The sequence below is a fragment of the Haliotis rufescens genome, unplaced genomic scaffold (genome assembly GCF_023055435.1).
Source record: "Haliotis rufescens isolate VD_foot unplaced genomic scaffold, xgHalRufe1.0.p SCAF_14, whole genome shotgun sequence".
NCBI lineage: Eukaryota > Metazoa > Mollusca > Gastropoda > Lepetellida > Haliotidae > Haliotis > Haliotis rufescens.
The window spans coordinates 36,899,778-36,922,391 of record NW_025963824.1 but is presented as its reverse complement, the minus strand read 5'-3'; the positions used below and the strand labels follow the sequence as shown (position 1 = coordinate 36,922,391).

Sequence of the window (22,614 nt, the reverse complement as noted above, 5' to 3'; positions counted from 1 at the left end):
CAACCAAGAAAATATACCACTCCACTTTTGATAGGAACAATCTGAAATGTCATTCTGTTTAAAGACACACTTGACGTTCAGTCTTTTCCGACTGCTTCAGATGAACTCTATCTCGCAGACGGCACACTTGACATATTATGAGAATCGGTTTTCTGTATCATTGAACGATAAGAATATAACGATCAAAAGTGGAATAGTACAGGACAGGAGACATTATCACAGCTAACTCATTTCAATTGAAAAATCAATTTGAATCTGATATTTTGTGCCTTGTAGTCAATGGAGGATTCACACTTTGGACTGAGTGGACAAATGCATCCTGTGGCATCAGTTGTGGAACAACATCAAGTGTGATCCGAACTCGAACAAGAACCTGCACCAACCCTGCACCCAGCAATGGCGGACAAAGCTGCGTTGGCTCATCAGTTGAGGTGTTGCCTAAGACCTGTGTGTTCGAACCTTGTGGCGGTAGGTCATACACATACTCATGTCATTAGGGTTAGGGTTAGGGTTAGGGTTTAGCGTTAGGGTACGGTAGGGTAGGGTTAGGGTTAGGGTTAGGGTTAGGGTTAGGGCTGATTTTGTCCAGGAGGTATGTCATGCAGTGAAATAATTCAAATCTCTCAATCCTCCTGCAACTCTGGTGGGAAATGAAGGATGGTAAAGAATTACTAATTTACACTCTGCTCCATGTTCTGTAGTACTTTGTTTCCATTTCCAGTTAATGGAAGTTTTACTCAGTGGACCCAATGGACCAGCCCGTCCTGCGGCATCACCTGTGGCTCCACCAACAGCCTTGTCAGGCAGCGAACAAGGAGCTGCAGAAACCCCGTTGCCAGTAATGGCGGACAACAGTGCTTTGGAAATACAATTGAAACGTTGTCTCAATCTTGTGTCTTCGCCCCCTGCCAAGGTAAGAATTTGAATGGGCGTGAATGGGTGTCATTATGGTATGCCAGATGTCGTTGGGACGTTGTTGAAGTCGCGTGTCCTCAGTACCTGCTCAAGTGGGTGATTGTCAGAGATTGCTGGTGGTGTGCGCCATGTACAACAAATACTTCAGACATGAGTTTTAGTGTTTTTATAGAGCTGTTGTTTTATATGTGTTGTGTTAAATCTTCGATAAACAACTCTATGCCCTTATTTTTCCAACTGTGATTAATTTAAACGCAAAAGCTACAGACATTCATGTGTTTTAAAATTATTGATATATGTTAATATATATATATATGTCAGACAGTTAAAAATAGATCAACTTCAATACTACACTACTTTACTTACTCTTAGATGCGCTGTTTTAGCATGACAAACTAAACAACCATAACCCACCACGCTACACCAACTGTGTACAGTTTGTGTTTTGTTTGTTGTTTAACGCCGTACTCAGCAATATTCCAGCTATATGACGTCAGTCTGAAAAAATAATCGAGTCTGGACCAGACAATCCAGTGATTGTCATCATGAGCATCGATTCACGCAATTGGGATACGATGACATGCACCAACAAAGTCAGCGAGCCTGACCACCCGATCCCGTTAGACGCCTCTTACGACAAGCATAGTCGCCTTTCACGACAAGCATGGGTTGCTGAAGACCTATTTGGTGAAACCCATGCGCTCGGGTATGGTACTGACCAAACTAGAAACAATCGGAGAGAATCTGGATTCGAACTCTGAAAAATATTAGAGAAAGTTTCGATAATTGTGTTACTACTAACAGAAAATAGCAATGTATTTATATGGAAATAGTGTACCATAGTTCTTGGTGATAGTAATTTGAACATTCAAATGAATGTTTACACATAACTACATCTGCTCATCACAGTTTAAAAATGGCAATCTCACTTTTGTTTTCAAACGGGGGTAAATCCTAACAAGTTACACCACCATTTAACGTGAACATTTCGAAAACGTTATCCTTTTCTATCAGTCAAAACTACGAACAGATTTAAGAACTGGTGAAATCTGAAAGGAGGCACCCTTTACCTCCATAGCATTGGACGACGTTCAGACAATATTCCAGATGGTAACTGTCACATTGAGAGTAGTTCAAAACTACAGTATAATAGTTGTTAAGTTATATGCTGTAAAAAAGGTTTTAAACAATAAAGTGTTTGAAAAAGTGTGAATGGTGCCAGGTGTCTGTCATGTAATTATTCTTTCACACGTGTGTATATAAAGTGTGTGTAGTTAAAATGAAATAACATCAATTAATTTAATACCATTGAATGCAAGATGTCAAGAGCATTGTAAGCATTACGTCTTAATCAATACTAGTCAGGATTTTTCTATTGCGCCATACCTCCACACCACGAAGGGGGCTCCATAAAGATGATTTAAAAACACTCTTAATATATATTCAGAATCACGAGAGAAATACGATAATAAATAGTCACATATTTTATATCACTAAATACAAATCAATTAGTTTTTATTGAGAAAAAGTGGAATAAAATATGAAGTTTGGCTTATTTTCAAATACATTATGATCTTAATTTCATTGTTCTTTCGCCTTTGTCGAAAGTACGTCAAAGCTAAAATTGAGACAAATCTTATTATTTTCATTTTTGCAACAGTTGTCAGAAACGGTGGCTTAACAACCTGGTCTCAATGGACCGATCCACCTTGCGGCGTCACATGCGGGACGGGAGACGTTTCACGTTCAAGATTCAGGACCTGCACAAGTCCGATCCCAAGCGGCGGAGGACAAGACTGTTCTGGCACTTTAGTGGAGGTGATAGCAAAGAACTGTGTCCTCTCTCCCTGCGTTGGTAAGACATTCATTATATTAAAATAAATGCTTCACAAAAAACACACTGGCACTAACAAAAACCAAGCAAGCTGCGGGTGAATGAACGTGTTTTACGTTTTTAGAGATATTCCAGCAATGTGCCCAGCAACACCAGAAAAGGGCTTCACCCAAATGGGAACCGAACCATTACCAGAGAATGACAAGCTCATGCATTAGCCACTACACCACCGGTCTGTGCTGTGGACGATGCAACTGATAATTAATCCAATGCCCAGTTATAGATGCAGGTTACGGTACAATACTAAACAAATCAAAGCATTATTTTATTAGTATACTTTTCAATACCAATTAAAATGATATTCCAATGTTTACAGCTACGGTAAATGGAGGGTTAACCCAGTGGACGCAATGGACAAATCCTCCTTGTACCATCACCTGTGGTTCCGCTAACAGCCTTGTCAGATCCAGGTCCAGAAGCTGCACAAACCCTGTTCCCAGTAATGGCGGTCAGTCATGTTCTGGAGACAGAGTACAAACATCGGCTCAGCCATGCATCTTTAATTCTTGTCCAGGTGAGCGTTTTTGTGAAACAGTCTAAGACATCCGCCTCCGTGGTCTAGTGGTAGAGCGCCCGCCCGGAGAGCGGAAGGTCCGGGGTTCGATCCCAGGCCACGTCATACCAGAAGATGGTACTTGTTGTTACCCTGTCTGGCGCTAGGCATTAAGGGGCTAAAACAAGGACTGGTCGGCTAGGAGTCAGAATACTGTGCCTAATTGGGGTATTCATGATAAACTGCGGCATCTCAGTGGGCTAGCACTATAAATCGGCATAAGTCCGGACTATTACAAGCAGCCACACACACACACATGTATGCACGTCGCTATATAAGTGCAACGATCTTGGACGCGACGTTAAACACTCACCTCACCTCACCTCACCTTTAAACTGGAACCCGTTCCATAAAGCCATATTGCGCTACGACTGTCGTAAGTCTATGTAAAAGGATGCGAATGACGATCGTCTTAGCTCGCTTTGTGGAACAGGTCCCTGGTTTCTAGAAAGAACTTTAAAATGCACTAGGCCACCTTTTGGTTTATATGCGGGCGTCAAGAGGCAGGTGGACTGACGTGTGGTGAACAGAAGGAAACAGTTGTTCTTGGTTGCGTTGGTATAGCTCATACAAATACACTCGATTAATATGGAAGTGCTCGCCCAAACACACCCGTTGTGCATGTTCTTTTTTTTCATGCTGATGTGGCACACCACTACGTTGAACGGAGTAACATTTTTAGTTGACATTTATTCGTTGTGGGACGAAGACGTCTCCAGAGCTCCAGTCAGGAGATTGCTTTTGCTAATATTAGAAGGAACTTCCATTATCCACTTTATAACAGAAAGTGATCAATTATTCACTTTTGTTGAATATATAGAAACTTGTCATTTTTGGGGGATTTGGTCAGTGTAGAAGGTTTGTGTTTCTGTCTTTAGTCTAATTAAAATGTCCGACATGATATTTGTCTTGTTGTTTACTTAACGGGGAATAAAAAGTGCCTCATTCCCATATTGTAGCAGAGCGTGGTTTTCAAAAGGTAAGTCAAATTAATTATGTCGTATCTGCAGGAGGGAGGCTCTGTAAAGAGCAATGAGTCTCTGTCCCAAGAAACAGAAACGTCTCTGTTAAAACTGGAGAACATTTTGAAGCTAAAACAACAAAAAGCAAATGTTAAATCAACCATTACAAAAGACAAAAACAAGCTGTACAGCTTACTAGAATCTTCTGACCAACCATCTCGAATAGACATACGAGATGGTATAGATAAAGTAAATGAAAGTCTGGTGAAAGCAATCGATGTTATGACACAACTCACTCTGGCTTTTGCAAAGAATCAGCAAGGTGAAAATGTCGCTAAAACTGAACGAGAGATTAGTCATGTTGAGGATGAAACTAATGCTGTAGTTGAACAGGCACAATGTCACTTAGATAATAGGTCAGATGGGAGTTCCGTGTCAAGTAGGAGACGCAATAGATTGTATAGACCTGAACAACAGGCTGCGGGAAGTGAGCCATGCATTCAGAAAGACATTGGGCCTGATGAATGGCCAATACCAGATTGGTATTCCTTGGAAGAACGTTCCATCATTTCCAAATGACTATGCCATGGCATTTTGTAGGTTGCTTAGCACTGAAAAGAAGTTATCCAAAGACCAGGACACGGCACTAGCCTATGACAATATCATCTTGCAGTATGTTGAAAAAGGTTATATCCTAAAAGTAGATCATGAGGAATCGAGGGAAGATGTGTGGTATCTTCCTCATTTCCTGATATTGCGGCCAGAGAAGACCACAACGAAGGTCCGTATTGTTTTTGACGCTTCGGCAAAGTATCAGGACACATCATTGAATGATGTAATCAGTCCAGGTCCGAAGCTTCATAGTGAGCTCTTTGATGTGCTGATACGGTTCAGGAGAAAACCAGTAGCTCTCATTTGTGATATAGCAGAGATGTTCTTGCAGATCAAAATATCACCGGAAGATAGACCTTAACACAGATTTCTCTGGAGATCCATGAATACAGATATGCCTCCTGAGGTATACGGGTTCACTCGTCTTGTATTCGGGAACACCTCTTCCCCTTTCTTGGCTCAGTATGTTACCAAGGAACCTGCTAAGGCACATCTTGTAGATCTGCCTATGGCTGCAGAAACTGTCATAAATTCCACATACATGGATGACAGTATGGACTCGGTAGAGAATGAGGATGAAGGTATAGAACTGTACAACCAATTAACTCAGTTATGGTCCAGTGCTTCAATGCATGCTCGGAAATGGTTGTCCAATTCCCTGAATGTCCTTAAAACATTCCTGAAGAAGATAGGGCTTCTGAAATTGATCTTTGTAAAGGCCATTTACCATCAGTGAAAGCACTTGGGTTAATGTGGGTTACTGAAAAAGATATGTTCGCATTCAAAGTTGGTACGTTTCCTGAAGAAGAAACCACTAAAAGAGGTTTTCTCAGGCAAATTGCAAGACTATTTGATCCTCTTGGATTCATAGGACCATTTATAATCACTGCAAAGATTCTGTTACAAGAAATGTGGTTAACAGCACACGATTGGGATGATGAACTGCCTCAGAACCTGCAACAGAAAATAGAAAAATGATTGGTACAGTGGAAAGAAGTACAAGGTGTTCAGATACCCAGATGTTTGCACCTTGATGCTGCTGTTTGTTCAGTCTCGATTCATACCTTTGTTGATGCATCACAGGATGAATATGGCACCGTTGTATACGCCGTCTATACTTACATGGACGAAAAGAAGTCAAGCAGGAAAGTTGCTGCAAAGAGTCATGTAGCTCCGTTGAAAGCCTGTAGCATACCACGCCTTGAACTGATAGCAGCTGTACTTGGACTCAGACTTGTCTCTGAAGTGGTCAAAGTCCTTCAGATTAAGATTGAAACAGTTACCTTCTGGTCAGATAGTAGGAATGTCTTGTGTTAGATAAGAAACAATAGTAGTACTTTCAAACCGTTTGTTGCCAACAGAGTTGGAGAAATACACAGCACTACAAATCCATCCCTATGGCGCCACATACCATCTGCAGAAAATCCTGCAGATCACTTAACAAGAGGTCTGTTTGTTTCACAACTCATACACAATGAGTTATGGTGGCCTGGTCCTACGTTTTTGCTCAGAGATGAAACTGAATGGCCATCTGATAAAGCATTTTCCCTTGACATGATCAATGATGATGAAAGAAGTACAAGCAATAAGCAGGTTGCTCTAGCTCAAAACAGAAACCTAACCTTGAGACGTGGAGACTTGACCCTTCCAGATTCTCCAGCTGGAGAAAATTGACACGTGTGAATGCTTGGATTTTCAGATTCTTGCATAACTGTTCCACGTCGGATGATTACAAAATGAAAGGTGAACTGATGGTAGAGGAAATAGCAGATTCTGAGCACAGAATCATTGCCGATGCACAGGCGGATACATTTTCAATTGAATATGCAACTTTGTTGACAGGTAAGATGTTGGCTTCCAGTTCAAAACTCCTTACACTTCAGCCACAACTAGATGAAAATGGGGTCATGAGATTGAGTCAACGCTTAGGCGATGCTGAATGTTTGCCACTTGGAGCGCGATTTCCCATAATTCTGCCTCGTAGAAGTTGGGTGACAAAGCTCATCATAAAACAGTATCACAAAGATGGTACCCATGTTCTGGGCACAAACCAAACATTGGCTGCAGTATCATCTTAATACTGGATTATCTCAGCACAAGAAGTAATACGTGAATGGGAGAAAGAATGTGCTCGACGTCATAGGGACAAATCAAAACCTGCCTATCCAATGATGGCTCCGTTACCAAAAATGAGACTTTGAACATCCTTCCCTGCATTCAGCCAGGCTGCTGTTGCCTGTGCTGGACCTTTCATAACAGTCCAAGGCAGAGGAAAATCACGTCAGAAACGTTATTTGTGTCTATTCACCTGTTTGACTACAAGAGCTGTTCACATAGAGATGGCATACGGATTGGACACCTGCGCATTCCTAAATGAGTTTTACCGAATGGTAAATCGAAGAGGTCTACCACAAGATGTCATATCTGACAATGGAACAAACTTCGTTGGTCCCGTCAAAGAACTCAAGGAACTTCTTCACATGCTGGATCAAGATGCTGTTCGACGTTCTATGGCCAATCGAGGAGTGAAATGGCACTTCAACCGTCCATACTCTCCGCATTTTTTAGGGGTATTCGAGACGATGATAAAATAGGCTAAGCGTGCTATCTTTGCTATCCTGGGGAATGGTGACGTCACAGATGAAGAACTGGAAATGGCATTCACCGGAGCTGAAGCGATGATCATCTCGCACCTTCTGACATATCAATCGACTCATCCTAAGATGCAATTCCTCTGACTCCGGAATCCATAGACACAACAGATTATCACGCTGGAAGCGCTGGAGACATATTCAGGAACTGATGAGGCACTGTTGGAAGCGTTGGATGAAGGAATGGCTCCCAGGTCTGCACCCAAGACGGAAATGGCGAACTCCAAGCAGAGATCTGTGTATCAATGATGTTGTGCTGGTGATATCTCCTGACCCTCCAGAGGGACAGTGGCCACTTGGTAGAATTGTCAAGACATACCCAGGAAGAGATAGACATGTGCGTGTGGTGGATGTACGGATCAGACAATCGGTGATTACTAGAGCAGCAAACAAGATTTGTCCACCGGAGTGGTCAACTGTGAACTGTGATCCGGGATTGTGAACTCGGATTATGTGACTTTGTGAACTGACGTCGTGAACAGTGACATCGTGAAACTGACGTCGTTAACAGTGACATTGTGAAACTGAAATGTGTTGTGAACTGTGACTCTTGAACTGTGACATTGTAAAATGTGATGTGAGCATTCATGGATATTCAAGGAGTAATGGATTGTAATAATTTCAGTAATTTTGTAAGTATGGTACAGTTTTATTTTAATTCATTGCAAAAGCTAGAAGTGTTTGTATTGTGTTGATATTGTTTGTATTGTGTTGCCAGGAATCTATCAAGGAAGGGGTATGAACAGAAGAAAACAGTTGTTCTTGGTTGGGTTGGTATAGCTCGTCCAAATACACTCGATTAATATGGTAGTGCTCGCCCAAACACACCCGTTGCGCATGTTCTTTTTTTGTCATGCTGATGTAGCAGACCACTACGTTGAACGGAGTAACATTTTTAGTTGACATTTATTCGTTGTGGGACGAGCTCCAGTGAGGAGATTGCTTTTGCTAATATTAGAAGGAACTTCCATTATCCACTTTATAACAGAAAGTGGTCAATTATTCACTTTCGTTGAATATATAGAAACATTTCATTTTGGGAGGATTTGGTCAGTGTGGCAAGGAAGGTTTATGTTTCTGTCTTTAGTCTAATTAAAATGTCCGACATGATATTTTTGACTTGTTGTTTACTTAACGGGGAATAAAAAGTGCCTCATTCCCATGTGGCGTCCGACAACAAAAACAAACTTTTTTATGCAAGTGGCGTCAGTGATGGGCGCAAGCGGTAGATCGGGACATGATTACCAATTTCGGGAGCACCTGGTGTCATCACTTATTTTCAGTGATCCGTTCACATGTAATGTGCATCGGTATGTAACCTTTTAATTCCAATGAAAACAGTATCGGCGGATAATCGAGCATGGTATTTCTCTGACGCTGACGTTTTGTATTCGCTACAGTATCTTGAGGATGTCTTTGTTATTTTTGAAAGCATGCAGGATGCAGTACGCGTCTCGTGGCACCATACATCTTCAGCTTCTGCCCGAGGCATCTGTGTCATACTTAGAACTTTAAATTAATAAATTTGTGTCATCTTCACCTCAGGTGTGATATTTGGAATGTGTGGAAGATTTAAGAACAATTATACTCTGTTTGTCATGTTTAGTTAACGGTGGCCCGACGCTCTGGACACCGTGGACCAATCCACCTTGCGGCATCAGTTGTGGAACAAGAACTGACTTGACACGAACACGGACAAGGAGCTGCACCAACCCTCCTCCCAGCAACGGAGGACAAGGCTGCACCGGTCCATTCCTGGATATAACACAGAAAACCTGTTCCTTCCCTGCTTGTGTTGGTAAGTAGCGTCTTCCACACCTTGTCCCGTGGGGAGCCAAGTATTGAATTGGTCCTGAGAAACCTGTGCTTGTTGGAAGACCCTGTTAATGAATCAGGTGGTCAGTGTCTTGGTAGATTGTCATCGCAATGTTACGCTGTGTGAGATTGCTGATTGTATCAACCACTGTTTTTTTTTATCCAGACACGATTATTTGCATGAAGCTACTGCTACTGCGGTGTAAAACAATATTTAGCAAACATCTGAAAAATAGCTTTCAATATAAATAGTTGTAAATATGAAACTGCTACTGCGGTGTAATACAATATTTAGCAAACATTTGAAAAGTAACTTTTAATATATATACAGTAAACTACGTTTATTACGAACATGCTTCTAACGGATTTAACGAACTTATTATTAGTCCCGGTCATTTGCTGTATATATGCTGTTTATATGCTTATAACGAACTACGGTTATGATAAACTAAAATTAGTGGTCGCTTTGAGTTCGTTATAACCGTAGTTTTCTGTATTTGTAAATTGAAATATTTAATTTCTCCATATTTATTACTTACAAACCAAAATAATTATATGTCCAGTGAATGGCGCTTATACCGAATGGACTCAATGGACTGCACCTTCCTGTGGCATCACCTGTGGCTCCACCAACAGCCTTGTCAGGTCACGAACCAGAAGCTGCACCAACCCTGCTCCCAGTAACGGCGGACAACAATGCTTCGGTAACACGCTTGAAACATCGAGTACCCAGTGTGTCTTCAGTGCTTGTCCAGGTGTGTATTTGTTGAGGTATTGCTCATCTTATGTAACACATTTGCTTCAGATGCTTCATAGTGCTTCGGGGAAGGTCGGGTAGCCTTGTGGTTAAAGCGTTCGCTCGTCACGCGGAAGACCCGGGTTCAATTCCCGACATGGGTACAATGTGTGAAGCCCATCTCTGGTGTCCTCCGCCTTGATATTGCTGGAATATTGCTAATAGCGGCGTAAAAACATACTCACTCACTCATTGTGTTTCATGGCTTTTGACACAACGTACACATGTGCCTCCGTGAAGATCCGGGTTAGAATTGGTCTTCGTCGTCAACCCATGTTTGTTGTAAAAGGTGACGATTGGGATCGGGGGCCCAGGGTCGCTGACTTGGTTGATTCCAAGTGCGTAGATTGATGCTGGTGTGTGTGCCACAATCAGCAACATATGGTCAATAATCTGTAATACCGGCTGAGACAGTGTGGAGTTGAATTGTTTGATAGGCATTACTCAGAAGTTGGCAAATTACAAAGTAGACACGATTTATGGATAACAACATCTTTAATACTGTAAAGGCGACCTTTCGGCATAGATCCTTATACCGTTATTAACAAGATTGAATTAGGAAACGTTGTGCAGAATATATATAGTAGGTGGAGGATTGACAGTAACAACAATTGCATACATGAGTGGGATAACATGAGTAAGTAATGAGAACAGAAGGATAAAGCTGTCACATAGTGATGGACAGAGAACACATGGCTGGAAGCCAATGGGACATGAAGCCAATGAAACAGGATAAGATTGTGTAGGTATGGGGATTATTGCTTAATGTGTTCATAGTGGGCGGGTGGGATGAAACAGCCTTGATCTCTGTTGATTGATGGCTTGTGGCGGCGAATGTGGACTGCTTCTGTTAGTTTCTTTGTGTGGAGTTGGGTGTTGGGAGACTTACAGACTTTCAGGATTCATAACAATTTCACAATTCCAGGCTCATACAGGAAAGATCATGGTTATCGGAATCCCACAATGCAACAGTGGATGGTTAGTTATCGGACCAGTTATTTACAAATATAAGTGAAAGGAGTGTGTAATGTGTAAATTAAAGTAGGTTTCCTTCAGGAAGCATTGTGAAGTTGGTTAAAAACAATTTATCGATTTGTTTGATGGGCGGATGACAAAGTGGACACAATATATGGATATCACCTTCTTTACTATACTATCATAGCGAGATGTTTCGGAATAGATCCTTATACCCGTCTCAAGCAAAACTCAAGCAGACACAATATGTGGATACCACCTTCTTTACTATACTATCATTGCGAGATGTTTCGGTATAGATCCTTATACCCGTCTCAAGCAAGACTCAAGTAGACACAATATATGGATATCACCTTCTTTACAATACTATCATAGCGAGATGTTTCGGAATAGATCCTTATACCCGTCTCAAGCAAGACTCTAGTTGACACAATATATGGATATCACCTTCTTTACTATACTATCATAGCGAGATGTTTCGGTATAGATCCTTATACCCGTCTTAAGCAAGACTCAAGTAGACACAATATATGGATATCACCTTCTTTACTATACTATCATAGCGAGATGTTTCGGTATAGATCCTTATACCCATCTCAAGCAAGACTCTAGTGGACACAATATATGGATATCACCTTCTTTACTATACTATCATAGCGAGATGTTTCGGAATAGATCCTTATACCCGTCTCAAGCAAGACTCTAGTGGACACAATATATGGATATCACCTTCTTTACTATACTATCATAGTGAGATGTTTCGGAATAGATCCTAATACCCCGTCTCAAGCAAGACTCAAGTAGACACAATATATGGATATCACCTTCTTTACTATACTATCATAGCGAGATGTTTCGGTATAGATCCTAATACCCTTCACAAGCAAGACTCTAGTGGACACAATATATGGATACCACCTTCTTTACTATAGTATCATAGCGAGATGTTTCGGAATAGATCCTTATACCCGTCTCAAGCAAGACTCTAGTGGACACAATATATGGATATCACCTTCTTTACTATACTATCATAGTGAGATGTTTCGGAATAGATCCTTATACCCGTCTCAAGCAAGACTCAAGTAGACACAATATATGGATATCACCTTCTTTACTATACTATCATAGCGAGATGTTTCAAGCAAGACAGGATAATGTGAGCATGCTATTTATCTTTGTCCCCAGTGGATGGTGGCCTGACCCCCTGGACCGAGTGGACCAACCCCCCTTGCAGCAGCGCGTGTGTGATTCGGACTCGAACCAGGAGCTGCACCAACCCACCTCCCAGCAATGGCGGTCTGAACTGTACTGGAGCTCTGCTGGGGGTAGTGAAGAAGACATGTGATAACGTCCCTTGTCTCGGTACGGACAACCTCTTGTATATGCTCAGTTTCTAGGAACAACAGGCAACAATCTGTCATTATTCATCATTATTTTGTAAGAAAGTTCTCTTGTTTCAGCATTGATGACCTATTGAACGTTTCATGTCCATTTAATGTTCAAATTTGTGATTGTGCTAGATTACACGGAAGGGTATATATCAATTATGTTTATTACTCGCCCGTTGCAGATACCATTGTTTAATAACATCAAGCTGTTATTACATTAGTGTTTAATACCACGGTGCGTGCTTATGTGCCGCGGGACCTAGTGTTACTAACAAATATTGAAAACTCTCAACATCACTGGGTTTATTAAATGACATGTGTGTAGAGGATGAAAGATCCTCGAGAGGAGCTTATGCAAACTCGATGACCCCCAGCATCCCTATTGCTAGGCTGACGTCACAGGCATTGTATCGCTGGTGTATCTTGCAACACAATTTCACAAATTACGTCACAGGATGTGACGTAGTTGCGTACTTCGTGGTTCAGGGCCCCGTTCCACAAATCAATCGTAGCGCTACGACAGTCGTAAGGGAGATGGGTGAGAGATGTGCTAACCTTATCGCTACTATAGTTTTGTGGAACGGACCCCTAAATGCTAAAGGTGGGCCGCTGTATGATATAAAATAAATGCGTGTCAACGTTTAACGTATTTATAGAGGTTATCGCGCCAGTGTGTTTGGGGATGATAAATATCCTGCATTAGGAATGAACATTGTATTTAGCGAGCCTTGGCGATCTAAATACATAGTGTTTATTCCTAATACAGGATATTTACCATCCCCAAACACACAAGCATGATAACCACTTTATCATATTATTTCATTCTTTAATTCTGTACTTTAAAATCGCTTTCCCTCTCTCACAAACATTACCGAAACATTGCGAGTTTTCCTGGAATGCGCGCCTTAATATCTATTAGGTCACAGGTTAAGTCATGTGTCAGTCGGACACTGACAGTAGCCAATATAGCTCCAACTGAAATCTGTTTCTTATACAGTGGCAAAGCAACATATACGCAAAACAGCAGTTGTTTTTAATTGCCTTTCGCGGCAATCCATCGGTCTGTCCGCTAGAGTAACTGCCCTTTGTCAAAGGGAAGCTACTCTAACCCTAGTCTATGAGACGTCACGGCCACGGTCAGACGTTGTTGACAGTCGGTCTGCCCTGTCATAACGTTAAGAAGTGTTGTCAGATGTACACACAGCGACAAAACGAAACACGGTAACATATTTCGGCCAAATCCAACTATTATAATTTGTGGAGAAGGTTTCAAGTCGCAGAGGTCTATAAGCACAGATATGGCTATTGATCCCGCTTGGCTAGGCCTCTTGCCCTCGCAAAATTGTTTCGAAATTTATATCCTCAAAGTTGCCAAAACTTATAAAATGCCTTAGCTACGTCACAGTTAGCCACTGATTTTCAGTATATTAGACTTTTCTTTTGATAATGATAGCAATTATCCCTGTAGTTTATCCAGATTCCCGATGGTTAATTCTGACTCGGTCGCCGAATGACAAGGGCGACGCTATGTTTGCTTATAAACAGTGAAAGTAGTCCCACTTGACCTTTGATATTTGCATCTCTATCCGCATATGACCCCAACGGAAATCGTTTTTATCCGTTGGCTTTATCCTGCCGAGAAACCTACCAATTATATAATCAATAGTATTATTCTCAATTAGATTATGTTTTGCATCGCGTAGATGTCTGCCTTAATCACACACGACATTATAAACGACAAGTAATAAATACAATACTAAACTCGCTCTCGTGTAATACCAATTCTATGAAACACCGTGAATTGTGAATAGTTCTTGTATCGGACTCACTCTCGCATAAAACTGGCAGTACGCGGGAGCGAATTTGGTATTCAATATTAATAGCTGGTAACTTTCTTCGATCACCGTCTGTATTACGGAAGGGTATTTTATAACAATCTACCTAGGGCCCGTGACATTGAGAAGCCATCAAACATTCCACGTTAAGAAATGCAACATCCAACGTAACAGAGTTGATATACATGTAAATAAGACCTGTGATGCCGTTACTCGTCACGGTGCTGAGAATGTATTGGACACTGGGCATTTCAAGTCAAGGCATACATTGTACAACCTGGTAGCTTTGATGGACGATATTGAAGTATGGCTTAGAAAAGTCGACTTTAGAACCCGTGAAGATCCGGCTAAGAATTTTTATTCAGCAACCCATGCTTGTCGTAAGAGGCTACTTGCGGGATCGGGTGATCAGGCTCGCGGACTTGGTTGATGCATGTCATCGTGCCCAGAATGCGTAGGTCGATGATCATGATATTAATCACTTTATTGTCTTTTCCAGATTCGATTATTTACAGATAATTATGTTTGATACAGTTCCCTTTTTTGACTTATGTTCCATATGTTCTCGTGTATGTTCTGGTGAATACTTGACTTGCCGTTGCATGTGTTTATGTCGGGTGTCGCTGCTGGGCAGGATATCATCACTATTTGATAGTGATAAAGAAAAAAAACGGCTAACGGGATCGGGTGGTCAGGCTCGCTAAATTGGTTAATGCATGTCATCGTATCCAAAAATCGCGTTGACCGATGCTCATGATATGAATCACTGGATTGTCTGGTCCAGAATTGATTATTTACAGATCGACAGCCGTCCTATAGCTGGAATAATGCTGAGGGCAGCGTTAAACAACGAAAAATACCAAACAAATTTAAGCTTATGGAAAATCATTTCAGGATGTTTTGTCTTTCTATAACCCTCAACCTGCTTTTTCAGTTAAGATAGTATACATTAAGCAAGGATGTCTCGTAATCATCTTACACATGTTCAGTTCCAGTAAATGGCAGTTTCACGCAATGGACGGAGTGGACAGGACCTCCGTGTAGCGTCACGTGCGGAGCCGGGCCGAGCGTGGTCAGGAGGAGGTCAAGGTCGTGTACAAACCCCCCTCCAAGTAACGGAGGCAACGGCTGTTTCGGGGATGTCTTGCAGACAATATCAACACCTTGCAGCTTCCCAGAATGTGGAGGTATGGACTTCCACTGTTATAGGAGACTGTGCTCCAAGCTCCTCTGCACATTTCCAGTTTATAATGAGCGTCATTACTGACTTAAATGATAAGTGAGTGAGTGAGTTGGGTTTACCGCCGCAGTAAACAGTATTCCAGTTATATCACGGCGTGTCAGCTAAATGTGAAAGGAAAGCCCGGAGTGATGCAGGTCTGAGACGTTTATCACTACGGTGAAACCCACGAGCACAGGTATGGTGCTGATAAACCTAGAAACATAATCTAGGGATTCGAACCCACAATAATTTTTCTGGACGCAACTCTGCACAGCGAATTTCGAATTTGGGCGCCTTAGACAACTGGTTCTGCAGACAAACATGGCTGCAAGTCATGGCTCTGTACGGTAGATGGAACATTTCAAACCTCAGCTCAACACACAGCTTCTTCAGTTACATCATTGAGTGAAAATAAGTATTAAACAAACATTGATAAGTTAAAGAATTACATTATCTAATAAGGAGATTATTACCCTAGTTCGTTTCCATATCATACGTATCGTATGTTAGAAATAGGCTCGCATATCGTTGTATTGCGGATTGGAGCACTGAATGCTAACAACAACATCTGGCACTGGATAAGTATCTATTATTGCATGCATGTATGTTAAGACGCATTTGATAAGTGGATAAGTATCTATCATTGCATGCATGTATGTAAAGACGCATTTGATAAGTGGATAAGTATCTATTATTGCATGCATGTATGTTAAGACGCATTTGATAAGTGGATAGGTATCTATTATTGCATGCATGTATGTAAAGACGCATTTGATAAGTGGATAAGTTTCTGTTATTGCATGCATGTATGTTAAGACGCATTTGATAAGTGGATAAGTATCTATTATTGCATGCATGTATGTTAAGACGCATTTGATAAGTGGATAAGTTTCTGTTATTGCATGCATGTATGTTAAGACGCATTTGATAAGTGGATAAGTTTCTGTTATTGCATGCATGTATGTTAAGACGCATTTGATAAGTGGATAAGTATCTATCATTGCATGCATGTATGTTAAGACGCATTTGATAAGTGGATAAGTATCTATTATTGCATGCATGTATGTTAAGACGCATTTGATAAGTGGATAAGTTTCTGTTATTGCATGCATGTATGTTAAGACGCATTTGATAAGTGGATAAGTATCTATTATTGCATGCATGTATGTAAAGACGCATTTGATAAGTGGATAAGTATCTATTATTGCATGCATGTATGTTAAGACGCATTTGATAAGTGGATAAGTATCTATCATTGCATGTATGTATGTTAAGACGCATTTGATAAGTGGATAAGTATCTATCATTGCATGTATGTATGTTAAGACGCATTTGATAAGTGGATAAGTATCTATTATTGCATGCATGTATGTTAAGACGGCTTTGATAAGTGGATAAGTATCTATTATTGCATGCATGTATATTAAGACACATTTGATAAGTGGATAAGTATCTATCATTGCATGCATGTATGTTAAGACGCATTTGATAAGTGGATAAGTATCTATTATTGCATGCATGTATGTAAAGACGCATTTGATAAGTGGATAAGTATCTATTATTGCATGCATGTATGTTAAGACGCATTTGATAAGTGGATAGGTATCTATTATTGCATGCATGTATGTTAAGACGCATTTGATAAGTGGATAGGTATCTATTATTGCATGCATGTATGTTAAGACGCACTTGATAAGTGGATAGGTATCTATTATTGCATGCATGTATGTTCAGACACATTTGATAAGTGGATAAGTATCTATCATTGCATGCACGTATGTTAAGACGCATTTGATAAGTGGATAAGTATCTATTATTGCATGCATGTATGTTAAGACGCATTTGATAAGTGGATAAGTTTCTGTTATTGCATGCATGTATGTTAAGACGCATTTGATAAGTGGATAAGTATCTATTATTGCATGCATGTATGTTAAGACGCACTTGATAAGTGGATAGGTATCTATTATTGCATGCATGTATGTTAAGACGCATTTGATAAGTGGATAAGTTTCTGTTATTGCATGCATGTATGTTAAGACGCATTTGATAAGTGGATAAGTATCTATTATTGCATGCATGTATGTTAAGACGCACTTGATAAGTGGATAGGTATCTATTATTGCATGCATGTATGTTCAGACACATTTGATAAGTGGATAAGTATCTATTATTGCATGCATGTATGTTAAGACGCATTTGATAAGTGGATAAGTTTCTGTTATTGCATGCATGTATGTTAAGACGCATTTGATAAGTGGATAGGTATCTATTATTGCATGCATGTATGTTAAGACGCACTTGATAAGTGGATAGGTATCTATTATTGCATGCATGTATGTTCAGACACATTTGATAAGTGGATAAGTATCTATCATTGCATGCACGTATGTTAAGACGCATTTGATAAGTGGATAAGTATCTATTATTGCATGCATGTATGTTAAGACGCATTTGATAAGTGGATAAGTTTCTGTTATTGCATGCATGTATGTTAAGACGCATTTGATAAGTGGATAAGTATCTATCATTGCATGCATGTATGTTAAGACGCATTTGATAAGTGGATAAGTATCTATTATTGCATGCATGTATGTTAAGACGCATTTGATAAGTGGATAAGTTTCTGTTATTGCATGCATGTATGTTAAGACGCATTTGATAAGTGGATAAGTATCTATCATTGCTTGCATGTATGTTAAGACGCATTTGATAAGTGGATAAGTATCTATTATTGCATGCATGTATGTTAAGACGCATTTGATAAGTGGATAAGTTTCTGTTATTGCATGCATGTATGTTAAGACGCATTTGATAAGTGGATAAGTTTCTGTTATTGCATGCATGTATGTTAAGACGCATTTGATAAGTGGATAAGTATCTATCATTGCATGCATGTATGTTAAGACGCATTTGATAAGTGGATAAGTATCTATTATTGCATGCATGTATGTTAAGACGCATTTGATAAGTGGATAAGTTTCTGTTATTGCATGCATGTATGTTAAGACGCATTTGATAAGTGGATAAGTATCTATTATTGCATGCATGTATGTAAAGACGCATTTGATAAGTGGATAAGTATCTATTATTGCATGCATGTATGTTAAGACGCATTTGATAAGTGGATAGGTATCTATCATTGCATGTATGTATGTTAAGACGCATTTGATAAGTGGATAATTATATTTTATTGCATGCATGTATGATAGAACTTATTGGCTCCTCAACAGGGCTCTGTACGTCAGTAACGTATCGAGACGGCATTGGCTACCGCTACCACCCTACTGACTGCGACAAGTACATCCAGTGCTACAACAACCCCAATGGCAACGTTGTTGCTATGTACAGGAGATGTCCGTTTGGTAAATTCTGGAACCAAGTCACATTCCAATGTGACGATTCCTGGAGAGTTGTGTGTCCACACGGTAAGCAAGCGTATTCTCAAATCTTAAAGCAGGTCAGTTGAAAGCATACAGTCAAGTACCACGGTGAGACTTTCCTGAGATAAAGTCTCAAGCATAGAAAGAAAGGCATATGCTTAAAATAGCAGTTCTCACGTCTTTCAAGACATTCAAGCAACCTAAAAGTGTTAGGAAGCATCCATTGATTTCTATGGGGTGGTTGGAAGAGTTTTCTAATGAATAGTTAGAAAAAGAAATAGGCACAAATTGATGACTTTGTTGGCAATGATGAAACAAATGATTATTGTGTTAATAGTGCAAATGAATTGTTTGATGGTGCTCAGAAAATAAATAGTTTATTGGATACAGCTGGGCAATTTATGAAATGAAAAACAAATAAATCCCCCACACCACCATACAAGGTTGCTCCCTTAGTGTTACACTGACAGATACCAAGAAAGTCACTCAGAAGTATGGATGTTGTTTAAAGCCGCACGAAGCAATATTCCAGCTATATGACGGCGGTCATTGACATCATGAAGATCGATCAACGCAATTGGGATACGATGACATCCATCAACCAAGTCAGCGAGTCTGACCACCCGATCCTGTTAGTCGCCTCTTACGACAAGCATAGTCGCCCTTTACAGCAAGCATGTGTTCCTGAAAACCTTTTCTTACCCGATCGGGGCCAATCCAGAGCGTAACTATGTGCTTTGATCAGTTAAATCTCGTCCCATTGTTATGACTGTTTGGAAAGATCCCCTTGACAAGGACAAGGGCGACAGCACCACATGTTAAAGCACAGTATTGTAACACAAGCACATTCTTTCCACAGACAAGTGCAAGGACAACAGCACTGCGACCTTCATCCTTCAGGGCAGCTGCCGTGCATACTGGGAGTGTGACACTAACCTCGTGGCAGTGCCCAAGTGTTGCAGCATGGGATACAGCTATGTGCATCTCGAGGGATGCAAGCGTAACCTCTTCTGTCAGGACCTGTGTCCCACTGCATGTGAAGACAGGGGTTAGTAGGTTTGCACTCGTATGTCAGTGGTTCGGTATGAGAGAGACAGGTGGAGAGAAAGCGAGAGAACGAGAGACAGTGAGACCGACCGAAAAAGAGAGCGAGATAACGAGAGACAGTGAGACAGACCAATAGACAGGGAGCGAGAGACGGTGAGACAGACCGATAGAGAGGGAGCGAGAGACGGTGAGACTGTTGGACAGACCGATAGAGAGATAACGAGAGACGGTGATACAGACCGATAGAGAGGGAGCGAGAGACGGTGAGACAGACCGATAGAGAGGGAGCGAGAGACGGTGAGACAGACAATAGAGAGAGAGCCAGAGATGGTGAGACAGACAATAGAGAGAGAGCGAGAGACGGTGAGACAGACAATAGAGAGAGCGAGAGAACGAGAGATGGTGAGACAGACCAATAGAGAGGGAGCGAGAGACAGACCGATAGAGAGGGAGCGAGAGACGGTGAAACAGACGGATAGAGAGAGAGCGAGAGAACGAGACTGTGGGACAGACCGATAGAGGGAAGGCGAGAGAACAAGAGACGGCGAGACAGACTCTAAAGAGAGAAAGCTAGAGAACGAGAGCTGTTGAGACAGACTGATAGAGAGAAAGCAAGAGAACGAGATGGTGAGACAGACAGATAGAGAGAAAGTGAGAGGACGAGAGTCAGTGAAGCAGATTGAGAGAGATTGAATGATTGAGAGAACAAGAGAACCGTGAGACAGACCGATAGAGAGAGAGAGAGAGATGGTGAGACAGACAGAGAGAAAGCGAAACAAGAGACGGTGAGACAGACCTATAGAGGGAAAGCAAGAGAACGAGATGGTGAGACAGGCCGATTGAGAGAGAGCGAGAGAACGGTGAGACAGACAATAGAGGGGGAACGAGAGACGGTGAGACAGACCAATAGAGAGGGAACGAGAGACGGTGAGACAGACCAATAGAGAAGAAGCGAGAGACGGTGAGACAGACCGATTGAGAGAGAGCGAGAGAATGGTGAGACAGACCGATTGAGAGAGAGCGAGAGAACAGTGAGACAGAACGATAGAGAGAGAGCGAGAGAACGAGAGATGGTGAGACAGACCAATAGATAGGGAGCGAGAGACGGTGAGACAGACCGATAGAGAGGGAGCGAGAGACTGTGGGACAGACCAATAGAGGGAAGGCGAGAGAACAAGAGACGGTGAGACAGACTCCTAGAGAGAAAGCTATAGAACGAAAGATGGTGAGACAGACCGATAGAGAGAAAGCGAGAAAACGAGAGTCAGTGAAGCAGACTGATTGAGAGAGAACAAGAGAACGGTGAGACAGACCGAGAGAGAGAGAGAGAGCGAGAGACGATGAGACAGACCCATAGAGAGAAAGCAAGAGAACAAGATGGTGAGACAGACCGATAGAGACAAAGCGAGAGAACGAGAGTCAGTGACGCTGACCTATAGAGCGAGAGAATGATAGATGGTGAGACTGACCAATAGATAGAGCGAGAGAACGAGAGACGGTGAGACAGACCGATAGAAAGACGGCGAGAGATGGTGAGACAGACTGATAGAGAGAGAATGAGAGACAGTGAGACAGACCGATAGAGAGAGAGCGAGAGAACAGTGAGACAGACAATAGAGAGAGAGCAAGAAAATGCGAGATGGTGAGATAGACCGATAGAGAGAAGGCGAGAGAACAACAAATGGTCAGACAGACAGAAAGAGAGAGAGCGAGAGATGAGAGAACAGTGAGACAGACCGATAGAGAGAATGCAGGAGAACGAGAGACGGTGAGACAGACCGAAAGAGAGAATGCGTGAAAACGAGAGACGGTGAGGCAGACCAATAGAGAGAGAGCAGGAGAACGGTGAGGCAGACCAATAGAGAGAGCAGGAGAATGAGAGAACGGTGAGACAGACCAATAGAGAGAGAGCAGGAGAACGAGAGAACAGTGAGACAGACCGATAGAGAGAGAGCAGGAGAACGAGAGAACGGTGAGACAGACTGATTTCGGCGACCCTTTTATCTGTTTTCCAGTCTATTTGATGAGTGTTAATGCATTATCATTTGTGTTGTTGTGTTTCAGATCTCTGCGACAAGCGGCCCGACTGGAGCGCCAACCCAGCCACGTACAACATGTCTGTCGGCATTCTCGGCTGGGTACCCACCTCATGTGCTGCCGGAACTCAGTTCGACATCACCAACTGTGGCTGCAGTGCTCTCAACCAATGTAACATAGCTTTCTATCGTAAAGATATCATCAACAGTTCTATTGTTGGCAACAAAATACGTTACAATGACTAAAGGGACATAATTTACCTATATATGCATGTATTAATTTGGTAATGCTACATTTGGAACTATTGAAATACTAAAATATGTGTTCTTGCTACCTTGCTAGATGTCAAAGCCTGTGCAGATTGCAAGCACCTGTTTATTGGTGAGATTCGAAATGAAACACCAGTCTGCGCTGCATTCATTATCCTTAAAGGCGTCCTGTCGCTGTTCTTGCATCACACGCCTCCATCCACTAGCTATTCACTGTGTTCACTAGTAACGTCTTCGTTTCTGACAGTCTGTACGGCCCC

General features: G+C 41.5%; 1 protein-coding gene across 3 annotated transcripts in view; it reads left to right on the top strand.

Moving 5' to 3' along the window:
• Nucleotides 1-22,614, top strand: part of LOC124113204 (SCO-spondin-like) — a 78,139-nt gene that overhangs the window by 51,357 nt on the left and 4,168 nt on the right. For all 3 annotated transcript variants that reach the window (XM_048395387.1, XM_048395385.1, XM_048395386.1), the window contains 11 exons: nt 277-468; nt 722-913; nt 2,576-2,770; nt 3,126-3,323; nt 9,194-9,385; nt 9,966-10,157; nt 12,359-12,535; nt 15,386-15,583; nt 18,852-19,046; nt 19,861-20,049; nt 22,113-22,256. In XM_048395387.1, coding sequence (XP_048251344.1) covers nt 277-468; nt 722-913; nt 2,576-2,770; nt 3,126-3,323; nt 9,194-9,385; nt 9,966-10,157; nt 12,359-12,535; nt 15,386-15,583; nt 18,852-19,046; nt 19,861-20,049; nt 22,113-22,256 — 2,064 coding nt within the window. The remainder of the gene's footprint in view (nt 1-276; nt 469-721; nt 914-2,575; nt 2,771-3,125; nt 3,324-9,193; nt 9,386-9,965; nt 10,158-12,358; nt 12,536-15,385; nt 15,584-18,851; nt 19,047-19,860; nt 20,050-22,112; nt 22,257-22,614) is intronic.